Source organism: Arctopsyche grandis, chromosome 1, assembly GCF_051622035.1.
Source record: "Arctopsyche grandis isolate Sample6627 chromosome 1, ASM5162203v2, whole genome shotgun sequence".
In the NCBI taxonomy this organism is placed as follows: domain Eukaryota; kingdom Metazoa; phylum Arthropoda; class Insecta; order Trichoptera; family Hydropsychidae; genus Arctopsyche; species Arctopsyche grandis.
In genome coordinates, this window is record NC_135355.1 from 11889729 (window position 1) to 11910380 (window position 20652).

Consider the following 20652-nt stretch of genomic DNA (forward strand, 5'->3'; position numbering starts at 1 on the left):
GTATTACACGTTACTAGTTAGTAGTTACTAGTTAGGCAGTTTAATCACAAGTGCCTTGTAAGACTGTTTGATCGCATGTCACTAGTTAGGCTGTCTAATCGCAAGTCATCTTCCATATGTTTAACATCAGTATATATTCAATAAGGGTAACAATTTGAACCAATCATAGCTCGTGAGAAAATAATATTTTAGGGGGGAACTCAAGTTAATTAAAAACAATATTTTAAGACTTTAATATTTTGACCCTTGAGTGTATCGAGAAATGGTTTCGTGGATACACACAATTAGTTACGCAGATTTAAAAGGGTTTATGAGGGAACACGAGTCGTGGGAAAATGCAGAAATGCAATTAAAAACGATATTTTTAGTGTTAACATATGTGTCTTGAATGTATCGAGAAATGGTTGAGTAGATGCACACAATTTGTCTCGCAGATTTGAGAGGGTTTTGATTTTTGTGAGAAACACAAATTGTCACGCAGATAGAATTGAGTCGTGGGAATAGAATACAGCTAACATAAAACAATAAAGTCTTATGTAGACGTAACAGTTAGCACCTGTATACTAAATAATGCTTCTCTTGTACCGAAACCGTTTTTAAAACCAAATTGAGTGTTACCCATTCTTTCCTCGCATTTAGTGTACATAGATCCTTGCATGTATAATTTTCAGAAATATCTTGAGAACATGGCTCAACAAACTGATTATTCTGTGATCACCGCATGATTAAGCCTTTGGTTTTTACGGTATCGTTACGAAAACAGATTTACCCAGACTGATGGTATGATACCTGTTCTATAGATAGCGTTGAATAAATCCAATAAAACAGAGACTGCTCTTTCATCAGTCAATAACTTGAGCATTTATATTTGTACTCCATCCGGTCCAGCAGCTTTTCTGATCTTTGCCTGTTTAATTGTATACAAGATTTCGCTTTTTGTAATGTCCAAACCACCATCAACTTGGACAATCAGAGCTGATTTTCTATTATCATTGAATAAGGTTTCCACGTATGATTTCCATTCTACAAGCCTTTCTTCAATATTTAGTAGATTGCCGGTTTGATCGTAACTGAACTAATATATTTATTTTTTATATTCCTGCTGCTTGTTTAACCTTCTTATGCATATTAAACGTATCATGTTTTGCTTCGAATTCCTCTATATCACTACATTCGATGGCTAGCCATTTCTCCTTAGCTCGCCGAATTAGACGACGGATGGATCTTTGCACTTCCACGTATTTATGCATATTTATTACTTTATCTATGTACAATACAATAGATGAAGTTTTGTGATCATGCGAAAATTCGAACTCGAGATTTTGACTGATTCGAACTCAGAATCGATTACTGATCACGTTTTCATGATCTAGAAAAAAATGTGTGTGTGTCTGTGTATTTTGGGGATTTTTTTATGTGTGCGCCGAAGATCCATTAGTTGTATTATTTCTTCTGTCATCCACGACTTAATCTTGTTTTTTTCTGAAGTTGTTAGCCTCTGCTGTGTAGTTGTGTTGATTATATCTTTAACGGCAATCCACGTAGATTCAATATCCATACTTCTTGATGTAGAAACATTGCTCAATTTATCGTTTAGTTCATACTGTATCAAACTTCTGATTCTTTCGTCATGCAATTTTTCCATTTCGATACCAGACGCTTTACTTTTTCTTGTGCAACTTTTAAATTTGAATTTAACTTTTGCTACTTAGAGGCAATGGTCTGTGAATACGTTGGGAAACTTAAGGGGAGGTACCATTTCCGGTCAACTTGAAACTTTGAAAAATATTTACGTCGTATTGATAAGAATTTCAGTAACCGATACTAAGTTTCAGTTCGAAAGGACGAACGATGTTCAAAAAACCCCAAAAAACATTGACACGCAGACACACATACAAACACTCACACGGACACACACACACACAAACATTATTTTTCTATGTAGGTCATAAAAACATGATCAGTGGTCGATTCTGAGTTCGAATCAGTCAAAATATGGTTCAAATATCATTGCAGTTGAGCACAGTTGAGTTGGCCGTTCTTACCATTTCGTGCAAACGGCGAGCCGGCGTCGAAACGAGTTAGAGCAAACAAAACCACTTGTGTTATAATATTTAAAATAATTATTTGTATAATCCATTAGCTTTTAAATTTGAATTCATAGTGTAATTTGATATTTTACGTTGTTTTTGTGACGTTTCATAATTAATAGGTTTAAGAATGATAGTTTAAAGTTTAAAATTACATACATACGTTGTAAATTATAATATTTGAAAATCAATAATTTTTAATAGTAATAAAATGTAAAATGTGGTGGTTAAAAACTTAAATGAAATATAGAAACTGGAAACAAATTAAAATTTTGAACTGAGAGCAACGTTCGAGAAACTCAAATTAAGTATTGAGACTACGGAAATCGGAGATACATGAACATAAAATCATGCAATTAACATATACATATAACGCAATCTAATATATAATTTGGAAAGAGACTTTGCATGTACATATGTAACCTTCGTTCGTACTAAAATTTGATTTATTTTTTTTCGATTCATAGGCGCCGATTCGATTTTTTTCGATTCAAAGGATTCAAAGTTCTTGGGGGCGAAGGTGTTTGGGGCGCAGCCGCTCGAGGGAAGCCCTAGGGGTCACAGGTGCAGCCGGGGGCGTAGGCTCCGGGGGCGAAGGCTCTGGGGACGCAGGCTCCGGGGACGCAGGCGCCGGATTCTGGTATACATATAATTTTGAAAGAGACAGTATATATGTTTGTTTGTTCGTGACAGTCAGTTTAATAAAAAAACAAATGAGTATTCAAATAAATTTATATAAAATAAAACTATTCATATAAATTTAAATAAAATAAAACTATTCAAATAAATTTAATAAAATGTTTACTATTAGATTAGTCATGTTTAAGCGGTTTATATTACAAATACCGAGCGAAGCCGGGTAAAACCACTAGTGATATAATAAAAACAACAGAAACTTTAAAATGAAAGCACAATAGGTCAATAGGTAAATAATAATTAACAATTGAAAAATAACATGCAATACAACTTACAAATAATTCTGCTGCCCAATCGACATTACACTAACACAATTATTGAAGATTTTACGAATGTGTCTCCGACAACTGAAGATCCGTCAACTGATGCTACTACGACTGAAGAACCAACAACTTAGGCTGCTACAATTGAAGCTAATACAAGTGAAGCTCCTACAACTGAAGCTCCTAGAACTGAAAATCTTACAACTGAAGCTCATTCGACGATCATTCTTAAACTGATACTCCTACAACTGAAGATCCGTCAACTGATTCTCATACAACTGAAGTTTTTTAGTTTTTTGGGCTTTTAATATTTCTTTTACACAAAAATACAATGGAACTGAATGTGTGTTCATAGATGGTACATAATTTTTACATGACGGTGGGAAAAGTTGAAAAAGTTGTTAAAATTTTTAATATTAATTTATATCATGTAAAAATTATTTACTGTGTATGAACACACAGTCAGTTCTATTGTATTTTTGTGTAAAAGAAATAATAAAAGCCCAAAAAACTATTAATAGTGACTTATTGTTTAAATTTAAGGTAAATTTTTGCCCATATTCAAAGACTTCAAAGAGTGTTTGTCTGTAATAGTCCCCTGTCCAAAAAATGTTTGTATTTTAAGTTAAACCAATGAGTGAGAGGTGACTACGAGCTTGTTAAAATACAAAGTGTTCTATGGCTCAGATCTTCTAAGGTTCAAAGTGTTCTATGGCTCAGGTCACGCAGGGCTGTTTTGGTCCTTCGGACAAATGCATCTCCGGACTCCGGAGAGATATATGCAGTTAGATTAACCGTTTCACACCCGGTGATTTCTTAGTCGCTCACATTTTTATACATTTGGTCTGGTCGGTGTAGCCTAGAGCTATGTTCTGGGACATGTGTAATGCAATTAAATATTTATAATATAATACTGATTCTTCACAAAGTATAAAACTCCGACTGTTAAAATATTGATCAAAATGTATAAAAATAGCATTAATTTATGTACAAGTCATATGAGATGATCGAAACATATGTATGTAGTCATATTATACATAATAATATGTAAATTAAACTAAATTAAACATCCTCATTCAGCTGTCACTTTGACACTTGGTTATAATATTACACGCTGTCCAGTTCACGCATTCGGCAAAGAATTTGCCGAATCCGTGAACTGGGCAACGTGCTTGCATTTTTCACGCATTCGGCAATTCTCTTGCCGAATGCGTGTAATAGACAATTTCACGGATTCGGTGTAACACATATATATAAAATTATTTTTATCTCAATCGGAAGTAGTACTTTTACCCTATAAGATCGAGGTATTTTTATGTTTTTCTCGAAAACTTTTCGGCGTATTGAACTGATATTTCATATCTAGAATTATAAACCTAATGCCAAGTTATATATAAAATTGCGTGAACACCCGTTAACCGAAAGTGACAGTTTACTCCTGTTGGCAGTTTACCGGATTTTTCTTCCACTATTTAAATCGACCCTTTAAATATGTGTGCTCTTCACGATTTCATGTATAATTTCTTGTATCAATGTGATGAAAATATAATAAAAAACAATTATTAAATTTAATTAACCAAAAGTTGGATTTTTTCCTCTTAAAAAAGTCAAAAATGTTTTTTACCACACCCCCGAACATATCAAGTTGAAAATTTGTATTTGTTTTCTTTGATAAGGTATGTATGTATTAAATTTGATAAGGTATGTATGTATTAAATTTGATAAGGTATGTATGTATTAAATTTGATAAGGTTTTGGTCAGAAAGCAATTTTATTAAATAACTAAAACTTTTTTTGGACCGAATTCGTTACATATGAAGTTTAAATCCATCTCATTCGTTGTTTTGTGAGATAATGGACGTCTGCAAATAAAATAAAAATACTAGAAATAGAATCATTTGTGATTCAACCGATTCAATAAAATATTAATTTAAAACCTTTCTTGAAAACAAAAAAATATACGAACTTTCGGAAAAATAAACGTTATACATCTGTTTTTGAGACAAAATAAAGTAAATGGGACCTTTCTAACGATTCGCTCCATAGGATGAACAATTTATAAGAATTTTACCCCAGGCATACCACTTAAAAAACCAAAATATACTTGCTTCGAAATAATAAAATCTTTTTTTTTCAAAGCACATAGCAGCGATTATTTTATTAGTTACCCAAAAGTAACATACATAAGAAATAAACGTAGCATTCATAGATCCATAGTATCTCATTTATCATTAAATTCATAATATTTTCTAAATTCACACTGCCCAAATGACGTCCCTGAAAACAATGCATAATATTTTCAATTAATGTTAATCGAAAATCGGGATTTTGGGGAGGGGCCCCTATCCTATATTTCTATATACATGGATGTGTCTAGATTAGGAATAGATTTTATATTCGGAAACTGTTTAAAATTGTGTATTTAAATATTACTATATCGTCGAAGTACATATAATCAAATGTTATTTTGAAAGTATGAAGTAAATTTTAAACGCTGGTTGATGATGAATCGTCCTATCAAAATTGTTTTAAGTAATTCAGTTTATATTATTCTCGGAAATTTGTTTATTCCCATTTTTATTTCAGTAGGTAGTTGTTATATAGGTATTAATTAGGAGATAATTAAATCGAAAAACTAAAAGAAAAAAAAATTGTGATTTTATTTTTTATTTTTACTTAAAATCACTATATTTATTATACACAATAAATAGCACGACGCTTAAAATAATTTAAAAGGTCAAAATAAAAAAATGACAACATTTTTGACCTTTCTAAGAGGAAAAAATCCTACTTCCGGTTTATTAAATTTAGTGATTTTTTTTAATTTTCATCACATTAATACAAAAATTATACTTGAATTTTTTCGTGAAGATCACACACGTTTAAGGGTTCGATAAAAGTAGTGGAAGAAAAATCGAACGAGAGTAAACTGCCACTTCCGGTTGAGGAATGCTTACTAAATTTTATACATAACTTGGTATTATGCTTAAACTTCTAGATATGAAATTTAAGTTCAATAAACGAAAAGGTTTCTGAGAAAAACATAAAAAAACCTCGATTCTCTAGAGTAAAAGTACTACTTCCGGTTCAAATAAAAATATTTGAAAAATACAAGGTTATAAAAATTATTATTTCTATTACATGTAAAAAAATTTAATCCGATTAAGTTAACGGTTTGGGAGATAATCGAATTCAAAAACTTAAAAAAAAGAGGACACCTATAAGGGGAGGTACCATTTCTGGTCAACTTAAAAATTTGAAAAAAATTTATGTCGTGTCGATAAGAATTTCAGTAACCGATACTAAGTTTCGGTTTGATAGGACTAACGGTGTTCAAAAAATCCCCAAAATACACGGACACACAGACACACACACACACTCACATTTTTTTCTAGATCATGAAAACGTGATCAGTAATCGATTCTGAGTTCGAATCAGTCAAAATCCGAGTTCGAATTTTCGCATGATCACAAAACTTCATCTATTGTTACTACGTACATAGATAAAGTAAAAATAGTACATTAGTACAACTTCGGGTCAAACTAAAATTTTGAAAAAAAATGTATGTAGAGTCTGTTCAAGAAACGAGCGACCTGGGTGACAGTATTAGTGTATATATGTATGTACATGCAGTGGTCATTAGTTTCGCTTCGGCGTTCGACGTACGAGGACATATCTTCGCTTTTTTCATATACGGTGGTTACAAAGTTCCCAACACATAAGTAATATAAAAAAAATTGTTAGTTATTTTTTTCAACAATGTAAAAGTATAGGTATAATACAGTCGTGCATGATGTAGTGGTGCGGCATATGCGCTCCGGTATTTCCCTCCGCCAAAACCAGATAATAATCCAAAAAAACCCGTCAATTCCGTTTCAAAATTCCAGAAAAATTACTTATTTCAATAATTGATAAAATTACTACTTTTAAGCTTACTACTACAATCACCGCGCTCGATTGTATATCGTATAATAAATCTAAATAAAAAATATTTTGTATTTTTATTTGTATTTGTTTTTGTACTTTTTTATATTACGTAATATAGATATAAATAAATTTAGATAACACAAAAGTTCCTTTTGTTTCTTTAAAAAAATAATATATATATATATATATATATATATATATATATATATATATATATATATATATATATATATATATATATATATATATATATATATACATATATATATATATATATATATATATATATATATATATATATATATATATATATATATATATATATATATATATATATATATATATATATATATATATAATATATATATATATATATATATATATATATATATATATATATATATATATATATATATATATATATATATATATATATATATATATATATATATATATATATATATATATATATATATATGCGTAACGCATACTTTGCAGTCAACCGGTAGTTACGAACACTGTCAATCAGGTCGCTCGTTTCTTGAACAGACTACGTCATAACGATAAGCATTTTATTAACCAGATTTCAGTGTGATAGGATTATAAGTGTTCGAATCATGATATAATATAATATTTAATGACATTAATGATACAATATATTTTTTTAATTCACACAATTTTTATGAAATGTTTACGATAAATGTGTTCTAAGTGATAAATCTATATTTGTTTTATAAAATGCACATTTAAATTGTCTTCATTCTAAAAATAGCGATTGCGGAAAATTTTAGCAACGCTATATCGCATTTGCATTTTTATGAACAACCACACCGAGTATGATTCACCGCATCATATTTGACATATTTCACTATTTTGGAAAAGTTGTCAATCACTTGAAAATGCAGTTGAACTTTGGTCGAATTATTGACTCCACATATTCCCGATGGACAGTAGCCTGTAGAATTATCGCACACGTGCAATGATGTCCAGGCAGGATAGACCAATTCTGAAGTTGACAAGCTACCATCTGAAATAAAAATATGTAAGAAAATTCCAAAGGAAATTTTTTAATTTTTCAAATGAATTATTTGTTACTTAGTAGTTCTTCGGATTTGAAGGATCGTTCTTGTGGAAAGTTGCATTCGAAGCATGTGACGTCTTTCATCATACGGAAGATGGCCTGGTCTGAAATTTTCGTTAGTGAAATTCGCTCCGTCGTTCTACGTTCTGTTGTTATTGATAACGATGGTGAAACACAACATTTGGCAGAATAAATTGTGTTATATAATTTTAGTAACAACGAAAGCTTTATTGAAATGAACATTTTTACAAGGTTTTTCTTAGTTTCGCTAGTTTTCAATGTAAAACTACACTGATACACTGTTGGTGAATGCGCAGTCACTGCTTGCTAAAACCAGACTGATTCTCAGAATTAACGAGTTTATTCGCATTATTTCGACTTTACCTACAAGGAAAAGTGATAGTTTATTAAAGACGGGAAGTTCATGATGTCATTTTTGCGACGGATATTTACCATGTGTGTAGTTTTTCTTGTCATTTGCATGTAAACACAAGAACAGGGTTTGTTAAATCGGGGTTCACTGTTTTATGACTATTTTTACTTTATCTATGTACATAGTAACAATAGATGAAGTTTCGTGATCTTGCGAAAATTATAACTCGAGATTTTGACTGATTCCAACTCAGAATCGATTACTGATCACGTTTTCATGATCTAGAAAAAACGTGTGTGTCTGTGTATTTTGGGGATTTTTTGAACACCGTTAGTTCTATCGAACTGAAACTTAGTATCGGTGACTGAAATTTTTATCGACACGACACGTAAATTTTTTTCAAATTTTTAAATTGACCGGAAATGGTACCTCCCCTAATTTTTTATTTTTTTTTAAGTTTTTGAATCCAATTATCTCCCATGCCGCTAACTGAATTGGACTGATTTTTTTACACGTAATATAAATTATAAATTTTATAACGTAATATTTAAATATTTTTATCTTAACCGGAAGTAGTACTTTTTCTCTGGAGTCTAGAGAGTCGAGGTTTTTCATGTTTTTCTCAGAAACCTTTTGGTTTATCGAACTGAACTTTCATATCTAAAAGTTTAAGCTTAATACTAAGTTACGTATATGATTTTGTAAGCATCCGTCAACCGGAAGTGGCAGTTTACTCTTGTTTAATTTTTCTTCCACTATTTTTTTTTACCCCTTAAACATGTATGCTCTTCACGAAAAAATTCAAGTATAATTCTTGTATTAATTTGATGAAAATAAAAAAAACACTAAATTTAACAAACCGGAAATGGGATTTTTTACTATTAGAAATGTCAAAAATGTTGTGGCCACTATCCTGTTCACACCCCTGAACGTATCAAGCTGAAGATTTATATTTGTATTCTTTGTGTATTAACTTAGAGCTGATAAGGTTTTGGTCAGAATTCGTAAACTGGAAGTAGATTTTTTTTAATTTTCATCACATTAATACAAAAATTATACTTGAATTTTTTCGTGAAGATCACACACGTTTAAGGGTTCGATAAAAGTAGTGGAAGAAAAATCGAACGAGAGTAAACTGCCACTTCCGGTTGAGGAATGCTTACTAAATTTTATACATAACTTGGTATTATGCTTAAACTTCTAGATATGAAATTTAAGTTCAATAAACGAAAAGGTTTCTGAGAAAAACATAAAAAAACCTCGATTCTCTAGAGTAAAAGTACTACTTCCGGTTCAAATAAAAATATTTGAAAAATACAAGGTTATAAAAATTATTATTTCTATTACATGTAAAAAAATTTAATCCGATTAAGTTAACGGTTTGGGAGATAATCGAATTCAAAAACTTAAAAAAAAGAGGACACCTATAAGGGGAGGTACCATTTCTGGTCAACTTAAAAATTTGAAAAAAATTTATGTCGTGTCGATAAGAATTTCAGTAACCGATACTAAGTTTCGGTTTGATAGGACTAACGGTGTTCAAAAAATCCCCAAAATACACGGACACACAGACACACACACACACTCACATTTTTTTCTAGATCATGAAAACGTGATCAGTAATCGATTCTGAGTTCGAATCAGTCAAAATCCGAGTTCGAATTTTCGCATGATCACAAAACTTCATCTATTGTTACTACGTACATAGATAAAGTAAAAATAGTACATTAGTACAACTTCGGGTCAAACTAAAATTTTGAAAAAAAATGTATGTAGAGTCTGTTCAAGAAACGAGCGACCTGGGTGACAGTATTAGTGTATATATGTATGTACATGCAGTGGTCATTAGTTTCGCTTCGGCGTTCGACGTACGAGGACATATCTTCGCTTTTTTCATATACGGTGGTTACAAAGTTCCCAACACATAAGTAATATAAAAAAAATTGTTAGTTATTTTTTTCAACAATGTAAAAGTATAGGTATAATACAGTCGTGCATGATGTAGTGGTGCGGCATATGCGCTCCGGTATTTCCCTCCGCCAAAACCAGATAATAATCCAAAAAAACCCGTCAATTCCGTTTCAAAATTCCAGAAAAATTACTTATTTCAATAATTGATAAAATTACTACTTTTAAGCTTACTACTACAATCACCGCGCTCGATTGTATATCGTATAATAAATCTAAATAAAAAATATTTTGTATTTTTATTTGTATTTGTTTTTGTACTTTTTTATATTGCGTAATATAGATATAAATAAATTTAGATAACACAAAAGTTCCTTTTGTTTCTTTAAAAAAATAATATATATATATATATATATATATATATATATATATATATATATATATATATATATATATATATATATATATATATATATATATATATATATATATATATATATATATATATATATATATATATATATATATATATATATATATATATATATATATATATATATATATATATATATATATATATATATATATATATATATATATATATATATATATATATATATATATATATATATATATATATGCGTAACGCATACTTTGCAGTCAACCGGTAGTTACGAACACTGTCAATCAGGTCGCTCGTTTCTTGAACAGACTACGTCATAACGATAAGCATTTTATTAACCAGATTTCAGTGTGATAGGATTATAAGTGTTCGAATCATGATATAATATAATATTTAATGACATTAATGATACAATATATTTTTTTAATTCACACAATTTTTATGAAATGTTTACGATAAATGTGTTCTAAGTGATAAATCTATATTTGTTTTATAAAATGCACATTTAAATTGTCTTCATTCTAAAAATAGCGATTGCGGAAAATTTTAGCAACGCTATATCGCATTTGCATTTTTATGAACAACCACACCGAGTATGATTCACCGCATCATATTTGACATATTTCACTATTTTGGAAAAGTTGTCAATCACTTGAAAATGCAGTTGAACTTTGGTCGAATTATTGACTCCACATATTCCCGATGGACAGTAGCCTGTAGAATTATCGCACACGTGCAATGATGTCCAGGCAGGATAGACCAATTCTGAAGTTGACAAGCTACCATCTGAAATAAAAATATGTAAGAAAATTCCAAAGGAAATTTTTTAATTTTTCAAATGAATTATTTGTTACTTAGTAGTTCTTCGGATTTGAAGGATCGTTCTTGTGGAAAGTTGCATTCGAAGCATGTGACGTCTTTCATCATACGGAAGATGGCCTGGTCTGAAATTTTCGTTAGTGAAATTCGCTCCGTCGTTCTACGTTCTGTTGTTATTGATAACGATGGTGAAACACAACATTTGGCAGAATAAATTGTGTTATATAATTTTAGTAACAACGAAAGCTTTATTGAAATGAACATTTTTACAAGGTTTTTCTTAGTTTCGCTAGTTTTCAATGTAAAACTACACTGATACACTGTTGGTGAATGCGCAGTCACTGCTTGCTAAAACCAGACTGATTCTCAGAATTAACGAGTTTATTCGCATTATTTCGACTTTACCTACAAGGAAAAGTGATAGTTTATTAAAGACGGGAAGTTCATGATGTCATTTTTGCGACGGATATTTACCATGTGTGTAGTTTTTCTTGTCATTTGCATGTAAACACAAGAACAGGGTTTGTTAAATCGGGGTTCACTGTTTTATGACTATTTTTACTTTATCTATGTACATAGTAACAATAGATGAAGTTTCGTGATCTTGCGAAAATTATAACTCGAGATTTTGACTGATTCCAACTCAGAATCGATTACTGATCACGTTTTCATGATCTAGAAAAAACGTGTGTGTCTGTGTATTTTGGGGATTTTTTGAACACCGTTAGTTCTATCGAACTGAAACTTAGTATCGGTGACTGAAATTTTTATCGACACGACACGTAAATTTTTTTCAAATTTTTAAATTGACCGGAAATGGTACCTCCCCTAATTTTTTATTTTTTTTTAAGTTTTTGAATCCAATTATCTCCCATGCCGCTAACTGAATTGGACTGATTTTTTTACACGTAATATAAATTATAAATTTTATAACGTAATATTTAAATATTTTTATCTTAACCGGAAGTAGTACTTTTTCTCTGGAGTCTAGAGAGTCGAGGTTTTTCATGTTTTTCTCAGAAACCTTTTGGTTTATCGAACTGAACTTTCATATCTAAAAGTTTAAGCTTAATACTAAGTTACGTATATGATTTTGTAAGCATCCGTCAACCGGAAGTGGCAGTTTACTCTTGTTTAATTTTTCTTCCACTATTTTTTTTTACCCCTTAAACATGTATGCTCTTCACGAAAAAATTCAAGTATAATTCTTGTATTAATTTGATGAAAATAAAAAAAACACTAAATTTAACAAACCGGAAATGGGATTTTTTACTATTAGAAATGTCAAAAATGTTGTGGCCACTATCCTGTTCACACCCCTGAACGTATCAAGCTGAAGATTTATATTTGTATTCTTTGTGTATTAACTTAGAGCTGATAAGGTTTTGGTCAGAATTCGTAAACTGGAAGTAGTATTTTTTTTTTAATTTCATTATTTTATTTTGACCTTTTAAATTATTTTAATATTTATTATGTATAATAATGATAGTGATTTTAAGTAATAAATAAAATTTAACAAAATCCGACAACCCGAAGAAGAACTTTTGTCTTGTGCAGGTTTCCATACATTTGCGCTCAATTTGTATCGAAAATCCTGTCATAGCAATTAGTATTTCATAATGCTGCCGGTATGTGTGAATGTGTCTGTACGGCTCAATTTAGAATTTTGTTTTGTGAACTTCTTACATTCCTCAAATACATAGATAAAGTCATGGGTTGGTCACATCCGAATTTTTTTTCGTTCCAGTTTGGCAATAAAATTTTATCCATTCGGTTCACTATAACTTAAGGTGATCACCAGGTTAAAATGTCAATGGAGAATATTTTCCGCGCACACATTTATTTATTCATAATTAATTGATTCTCTGATTATCTTGTGAATCGACTAAAATTGTTCGGTTCCGGTTTTCTTTCTGGCAAAAATAACGGTTTTTGTTAAAACTCAATAGATGTAAGCATACTATACATTTAAATTTATTTTTTGCATAATTTTTATATTTCAATAAAATAAAAGAAAAAAAATATTCAATAAGGAAAAAGATGTATATTGGAAATTTATTTTAGACTAGTGATAAGCCCGATGAAATATCATCAAATGGGTTATGGCATAAATTATTCAATAAAAAAATTGAAATCGGAACTGAAATAAAAATCCGGAACCGGAACTTAAATATGAATCAAAATATTGTTTTAATAATTTTTTTTTTTAATTTAGGTAATTAAATGCGTTGCATTTTTTTTATTCTTTTTCAGAATATGTAAGTCTAAGGAAATGTGAAAGCAGAACAGAACAAACAGAATTAACATTTATTTATTATTTAAAATGAAGCAAAAAATATACATTACTTTGGGGCTGGAAATGAAAAATGTATTTGTTAAACTTATATTGTTTTCGTGATTAGTTATTTTATCTATTAGTTATGTATCATAAATAAGTTAAATAATTTAATTAGACTTTTGATTAAGTCACTTATAACTATAATATGTTCAGATAGTATATCAATAACAAAAGTTTTACGCAGTTATACATATCTTATTATGATATGATCTCTAATTTTAACTTTCGTAAAGCTAAATTAATAATTTTGACATTTGACTAGATATTACACTCTGTTTGAAATAAATAAAACTGTATAAATTAGAATCCTAACATAAATAAATATATAAATAAAATAACAAAAATAGTTTTTCATCACTGATGCATCATTAATTAAATATAATATAATTGAATCACATTAAACTCATTTTGAAATTTAATGAAATGTGTGATAAAACATTACATACATAGTTAAATTTCTAGCTATTACACATATTTTAGAAAAGTCGCAATCAAATAAATATATTTTACTTCCATTCTATTATTATGAATTGAGAAGAAAATATATTTTTTACGTGAAAATCTCTATTTAATTGAATATATGTATATGTTTATCAATAATATTTAAGTTAGTAGTATCTATTTTGTGCTTAGAAACAAATGTTACGGTTTCGGATCATTTTACATATACTATATATTTTATTCAAAAATATATTTAAATTTTATGGCACAGTTGAATTCATGGTATTTAATTTATTAAATCATACAAAAGTAATTTTATTAATTGTCTCCCAAAACGTGATACATGAGCCTCTTGAATGAATGTGACTGTTGAATAGTTTCATCATTCAAAGAACTGACCTGAAAATGTAAAATATCATTTCAAAAATTAATTACTTTTAAAATTGTAAAAATAAAATGAATCTTAAATACATATTGTAAACTTACATAAGTGGTATTTTTTTGTTGTTGTTGTTGTTGTTGCTGTGGCATCGGCTTCTAAAAATTAAAATGCAATCAATATTAACAATATGAATCCTTTGTTTAATATGTATAACGGTATTGTATTGTATTATGATTAGATATTATACAAATATTGTGTACCTTGATTGGTCCTGTTCTAGCTGTGGGAGCATGGAATACTTTCATCTGAACGGGTACTGGAACTTCTTGGATAACATCGCCTAGAGAATCCTCTTGAAGGGCTTTGTAAGTCTCAGAATTTGCTGGGTTATATAGAACCGTTTTCTTGTAGCTATGGGTAGTGTCACAAGAGGTATAATGTGAGGGAGTTCATATCCACAAAAAGAAATGATTAGTATGTTACGATTACAAAGCGCAATAATAATAATAATAATAATAACAACAATAAAAACATATTAAAACTATGGTGAATATACATTATTAGTAAAACAAAACCGAATGATAACAAATGTTAATTGAAAATATATAAATAAAAGCAAGTATGTATACGTGATCCTATAAAATGCGACACTTCGAATATTATATAATATGTACATACATACATATATAAAATATTAGCACCGATATTTATTCAATTAAACGATTATTAATTATTTTATTATGTTTATTTGGCAAAAATCATGAAATTAAAAGAGAAACAAACATTTATTATACAAAAATTTAAAAGTAAACGATTGATAAACACAATATTATGTATATAAAAACTGTTATCATGAATTTTAAACAATAAGTGAATAATTCTTAAACAAAGATGCACTTCATATATTTATTAATAAAAATTTCCATATACATACATACATATATGTATGTACATACATACATACATATGTACATACATACATACATATGTACATAGTATTTAAAACCCGAGTTTTTAAAACCTGTCCTTTAAAACAATTCCAGGTCCTATATTTTGGAAGCCCATTGAGTTTGGCTCGGGTTCCTGTCCAAAATCAAATAAAGTATTTTAAAAAAATCGGATTTTAAAATTTTTAAAAGATTTATTATTATATAAAATTTTTATTTTACTATTTGTAGTATAATATTTTTTAAGGTTATGTTACCAAAGCATTAAGATTCTGATCCCCTAATGTCAATCTAAGTTTAGGGCAAAAATTTGTGGAGACTGAGAATGGTCTTTCGTTATCCATTGAAGTACGTTTCACTTGTGCACGCCATAGAGCCTCTTAAGATGAATGGTTCTTCTTTTTGGCTTTTTGGTGTTTTTGAAAAGTGAAAATTCCTGTTTTAGATTTTTGAAATCATCAATTTCGGTTACATCAGTTTGTTTTGAATTATTCAGAATAAATCTAACTCTTCCTCCATTGTTAATACTGTTTCATCCTCGTCGATTAATATCGGTTCATGCAAATTGTCCGTGGAATTAACTTCCGAGACCAAATTTTGGAAAAGTCTATTCATTAGCTATGTAGTATCTAAACTTTATATTCGTATTGAAGGAACAAATTTTAAATGTAATTTTGATTTTTACAAAAATTATTCAAGTTTAAAACTTGAAATTCTAGGCACCTGAACCCGGGGCTTTTAAAACCCGGGTTTTTGGTATAAGATATTTCATTTTGAAAAATTGTATTAAACGAAAAAGTATCATGCACTAATTAATACCATTAGACATTTAACAAATTAAACAAATATTAAAATTCAGGAGTGTGTTAGTAAAATGCAATGTTAAGACAAATGAAAATGACAACTTCAAAATGTGATGTAGTGTTCTTTAAAATTTTGGAATCATATGGTGAATCTCATCAAGTTCGAAAATTTGGGATTTTGAGTTCAGTTCACAAATATTCTTTTAATAACTTGTTTATCAAATCTATCCACAGGGAAATAGAATAAGGTAAATCAAAATCATCACGTTTCATTCTTGCATTCAATGAGTTTTTCCAGACCAATGTTAATTTACTTTTACATTTGTCTGATATTTTTGACATATTAGTGCAAATATTAAAATGTACAAACATACATATGTACATAGATGGTTAGGATCAGGTGAAAAATAATATTAAGATATGTTAGTGCATATGCTTTTAGTTGTTGGTTGTGTTATTTTGCAGTATTTGTTGTTTTTGTTTGACAAATGAAAGATCAATGAAAATACTAAAATTAATTATGCAGCAATGTTCTTGACCAATGAAATACAAAATGAAAATTAAAATAGCTTAAAACTAAAACTTAGAAATAAATTGAAATTAGTTGTAGTTGTTAGTGTAAAAGAAAACTTGTCCGAATTTCATATTCTATACATATATAATATAATATGCTTTCTGATATCCGGTTAAATTTTAAACACAAAAAAGCGATCCTCTCAGATACTTGATGTTTCAAAAAATGAGTCTTGTCGAGAGAAGATTGACGGTTAAGCTACATTGTGAATTTAGTATTAAAGAAATAAAGAAAAAATACAGAATGAAAAGCATTATGGCGAACATATTCTTTTTGCTTCTACTTATATATGTACACTTGCCTCTTAGACTTTAGCGGTCTTCCTAGATAACCATTTGTTCTGATTTAAAACAAAAATTTAAATATTATTTACGGGATTTTTAGATCTCGTAAGAAATTTTTAATAAATTTTGCTGTATGAACATATTTTAAAATTGTATGTATATAATTTAAATACATTTGAAATAAATGATTCCGACATAATTTTAAATTAATTAATTCAAAATATAGAGTATTATTTAACTTACGGCACAGTATTTGTGTCCCTTTTGATTGTTTCGACAATGTTAGCATCGGAATATAGCCCAAGCGGAGAGTTGAATTGCTTATGCGCATACTGAAAATAAAATTTAGTTCATTGAATAATACGAAATAATATAAAGACATCTTATAAAGTACTACAAAATGTATTGAGAGGAAAATTTTGTCATGAAAAATTCATTCCCAATAATTAAACGCTAGTTAAAATATAAATTCAATTATCACACATCACACTGTCAGTAAATATTATAACAAATTGAATGAATTATGTGTTTGTTTGTATAATTTGTTTGTTTCTTTTCAAAATTTTTATTTGAATTTATTAAATATTGTAGAAGACACCTGTCATATAATATAATGCATATATTTTCCTTACCTGTTTTAATTTGGTAACAAAATTTTATTTTCCATAACAGTTTGTTTCATATTATTTTGTAATAATTAAGACGGCGATATTATGTTTTAATTTTGTTTTACAGGTGTCAATATTTAATGCACCTATTAGGAATTAGACAGTACATAATTGGTAGACATTGTAATATATTTGTGAGTATAGGATTGAAATAGTTTTTCTTGTTAATTATTGAATTGATATTAAAGCACACAACCAATGATGAATCATAACAGCATATACATATGTATGTTTCAAATTTTTTAATGTGAAATCGATTTGAGTTATTACTTAAAAATGAGTAAATAAAGCGCTTGATGAGACATCGATTTAAAAACAACAACGACAATAAGTATCCACTCGTTTGAAAATGTAAAACAATTTTTTAGAAAAACACCTTAACGGCTGCTTCTTCTCCAGCTACTCGTTGCAACATGGTATCAGCAACCTAAATGCCACAAAATTCAATCTTCAATTCTTTTAAATCATTTTACACAAGCATAGCTAACTAAATTTTATTGTAAACACAGCATGATACTCTAATGCAAAAATATGACAATTACAAAATTATTCAATCTGAAGCTGAGAGTGCTCAATTGATCATTTGCCGATGTAACTTTTTGATAAAACGTTTTGACTATGATTAAAATAAGCTATTTCTAAGCTCAAAACTTTTAACACTTTAGCATTAAGCTATTAGGAATGCATCAAATATTTGGAAAAAAAACCCCATCAGTCGATCGCATAAAATAGTTCTTCAAAAATGTGCATTGTAAATTGATGACTGGAAATCTTCAGCCAGCATGCGATATCCCTTGTGCTACTCTAATACAAATGAATAGTTTTTTTTTTTTTTAATTAAGTGATATTACCCTTTGTTTCATAAGCACGTCATGATCGTGATGTGGAGCTGCCCTCATAGCTGGGTTTGGATGATGGCGTAAATAACTCTCGGTTGGGCCAGCTTCTTTTTTGACTTTCGCACCGGGCAATACGAGTGGTGTCGTTCTATATGGCTGAAAATTATGAAATAAAAAATCATTTTACACGCGCTAACAAAAATTAGCCATTTTATTTTATCTTATACGCAGCTGATTAACAACTTGGTATTTATTAAAGAGTGATACGTAATGTAAGGGTTGGCATGCGTGCGCGCAAGTGACGCTTGACCTGTGAGTTCTGGGCGGCAGAATAAGGCATGCAATTCCAGTTCCCGTTTCAAGTGATGGTTGGAGCTCAACAGAGAAATGTAATATTAATAGAAGTGGCTTTAGGTGTTCTTTAGTTGTCAAGTGACATTCTGTCCACGGACAGATCTAAATAATTTTAGCATCAGTCGTATTTGACGCTTGGTGCTCGACGTATGTCCGATAAAAACTTATCTGTTTGTTTATATTACTCGCAAGATGGGCAAGCATCGGTAAAAATTGCACAATAAACATTCAAAAACACACAATAAACAACATGGAATACATTTTTATAAGTAAATTGATCCGATTGTATTCCGTGCGATGTAGCGTATTTATAGAGACGTACCGCGTAAAATTGACAACAATTATTTATTCGTAAGGGCCCCTCTATTCTTATTACAAATCTCTGGAGCTCAACGTCGTGGAGTAACGTCAACCTGTTAACTTGGTTACCAACAAACACATTTCCTTGACTACACAATGGCGTGATACACATTTCCTTGACTACACAATGACTACACTGTCATAATTTTGCGACGGTAAAATCGTAATTACGAATATTATTATTAAGAGGTTTTTTCCCGTTTTATTTCACAGTAATCTTCCCGGACTTGCATACAGCAAATCATGAAAGTTACATCGAAATCGGTTCAGTGGTTTAGGAGCCTATTCGAGACAGACAGACAGACAGGCAAACAGACATTCAATTTTATATACATATATAGATTTGTGACTTTTTTCAATTATTCGATATTGTATAGGATGTAACACACACGTATACATATGTATTTATGTATGATTCATATTTACATACATAAATATTTATGTATATGATATACATTTTCACTATGAATGTAGATTGACTGACATAACTGAACTGGTCTAGTGACCCATTTCGGTGTAGTCAGTTGGTTAGATATGTCAGAAAATAGCTTGGCATGTTCCAGTAGCTGACCTAAGTTTATCCAACGAGGAATTCACGTGCAGGTGACTGCAGGTCTAGGTCATCCACCTGTCGTACAATGCCAAATGTTTTTCTAACCTAAATTTAAAACACACTCAGCTAATTTTACAGCTTCACTGAATGAAAAGAAAATACGCTAAAATACCTGTACGTTGTATAACAATTGACTATACAATAGTTCATTCACCGCAATACAATATCAGCGAAAATTATTCTTACTAAATATTTCGTGTTTTTCCACTGCCCGATAGAATCGCTTTTGTAAATGATGGTGAGTATGATGATGGAGTTCAAATATCGACTTATGTATATTTTGGGATCAGGAACTGAAACAGGAATCCGTATCCGGAACTGGAAAAAGGAATCGAAATCTAAAAGGGAAACGAAATCGATATCGATATCGTCGTCATAGAAAAATTGATATCTTCGATAACGTCACGGATTCTACGAACCAAAACTTACATTCATACACACATACAAATTCTCTTTCGAAATTATATATTAGATAAGCGCAAAAGAACA

At 29.6% G+C, this 20652-nt stretch overlaps 3 protein-coding genes across 6 annotated transcripts in view; all 3 read right to left on the reverse strand.

Moving 5' to 3' along the window:
- Positions 1-5723: 5723 nt before the first annotated feature.
- On the reverse strand, positions 5724-8397 carry LOC143914160 (uncharacterized). Its single transcript, XM_077434258.1, has 3 exons — positions 8072-8397; positions 7539-8003; positions 5724-6642 (listed from the first exon to the last, which is right to left on the reverse strand). The coding sequence occupies exons 1-2, from the start codon at positions 8298-8300 to the stop codon at positions 7792-7794; spliced, it is 441 nt and encodes a 146-aa protein (XP_077290384.1). The 5' UTR covers positions 8301-8397; the 3' UTR covers positions 5724-6642; positions 7539-7791.
- A 2662-nt stretch (positions 8398-11059) lies between these two features.
- LOC143915499 (uncharacterized) lies at positions 11060-11921 on the reverse strand. Its single transcript, XM_077436192.1, has 2 exons — positions 11596-11921; positions 11060-11527 (listed from the first exon to the last, which is right to left on the reverse strand). The coding sequence occupies exons 1-2, from the start codon at positions 11822-11824 to the stop codon at positions 11316-11318; spliced, it is 441 nt and encodes a 146-aa protein (XP_077292318.1). The 5' UTR covers positions 11825-11921; the 3' UTR covers positions 11060-11315.
- A 1934-nt stretch (positions 11922-13855) lies between these two features.
- The window catches only part of Zasp66 (PDZ_signaling and DUF4749 domain-containing protein Zasp66), a 29900-nt gene continuing 23103 nt past the window's right edge, over positions 13856-20652 (reverse strand). Inside the window, exons 5-11 of one of the 4 annotated variants that reach the window (XM_077429642.1) lie at positions 18849-18992; positions 18374-18424; positions 17573-17661; positions 17347-17385; positions 14982-15132; positions 14826-14876; positions 13856-14738 (exon numbers count right to left, since the gene is read on the reverse strand). In XM_077429642.1, the coding sequence (XP_077285768.1) occupies positions 14658-14738; positions 14826-14876; positions 14982-15132; positions 17347-17385; positions 17573-17661; positions 18374-18424; positions 18849-18992 (606 nt within the window). In that variant the 3' untranslated portion in view covers positions 13856-14657. The remainder of the gene's footprint in view (positions 14739-14825; positions 14877-14981; positions 15133-17346; positions 17386-17572; positions 17662-18373; positions 18425-18848; positions 18993-20652) is intronic. The other 3 variants (XM_077429657.1, XM_077429649.1, XM_077429665.1) reach the window with 3 other exon arrangements.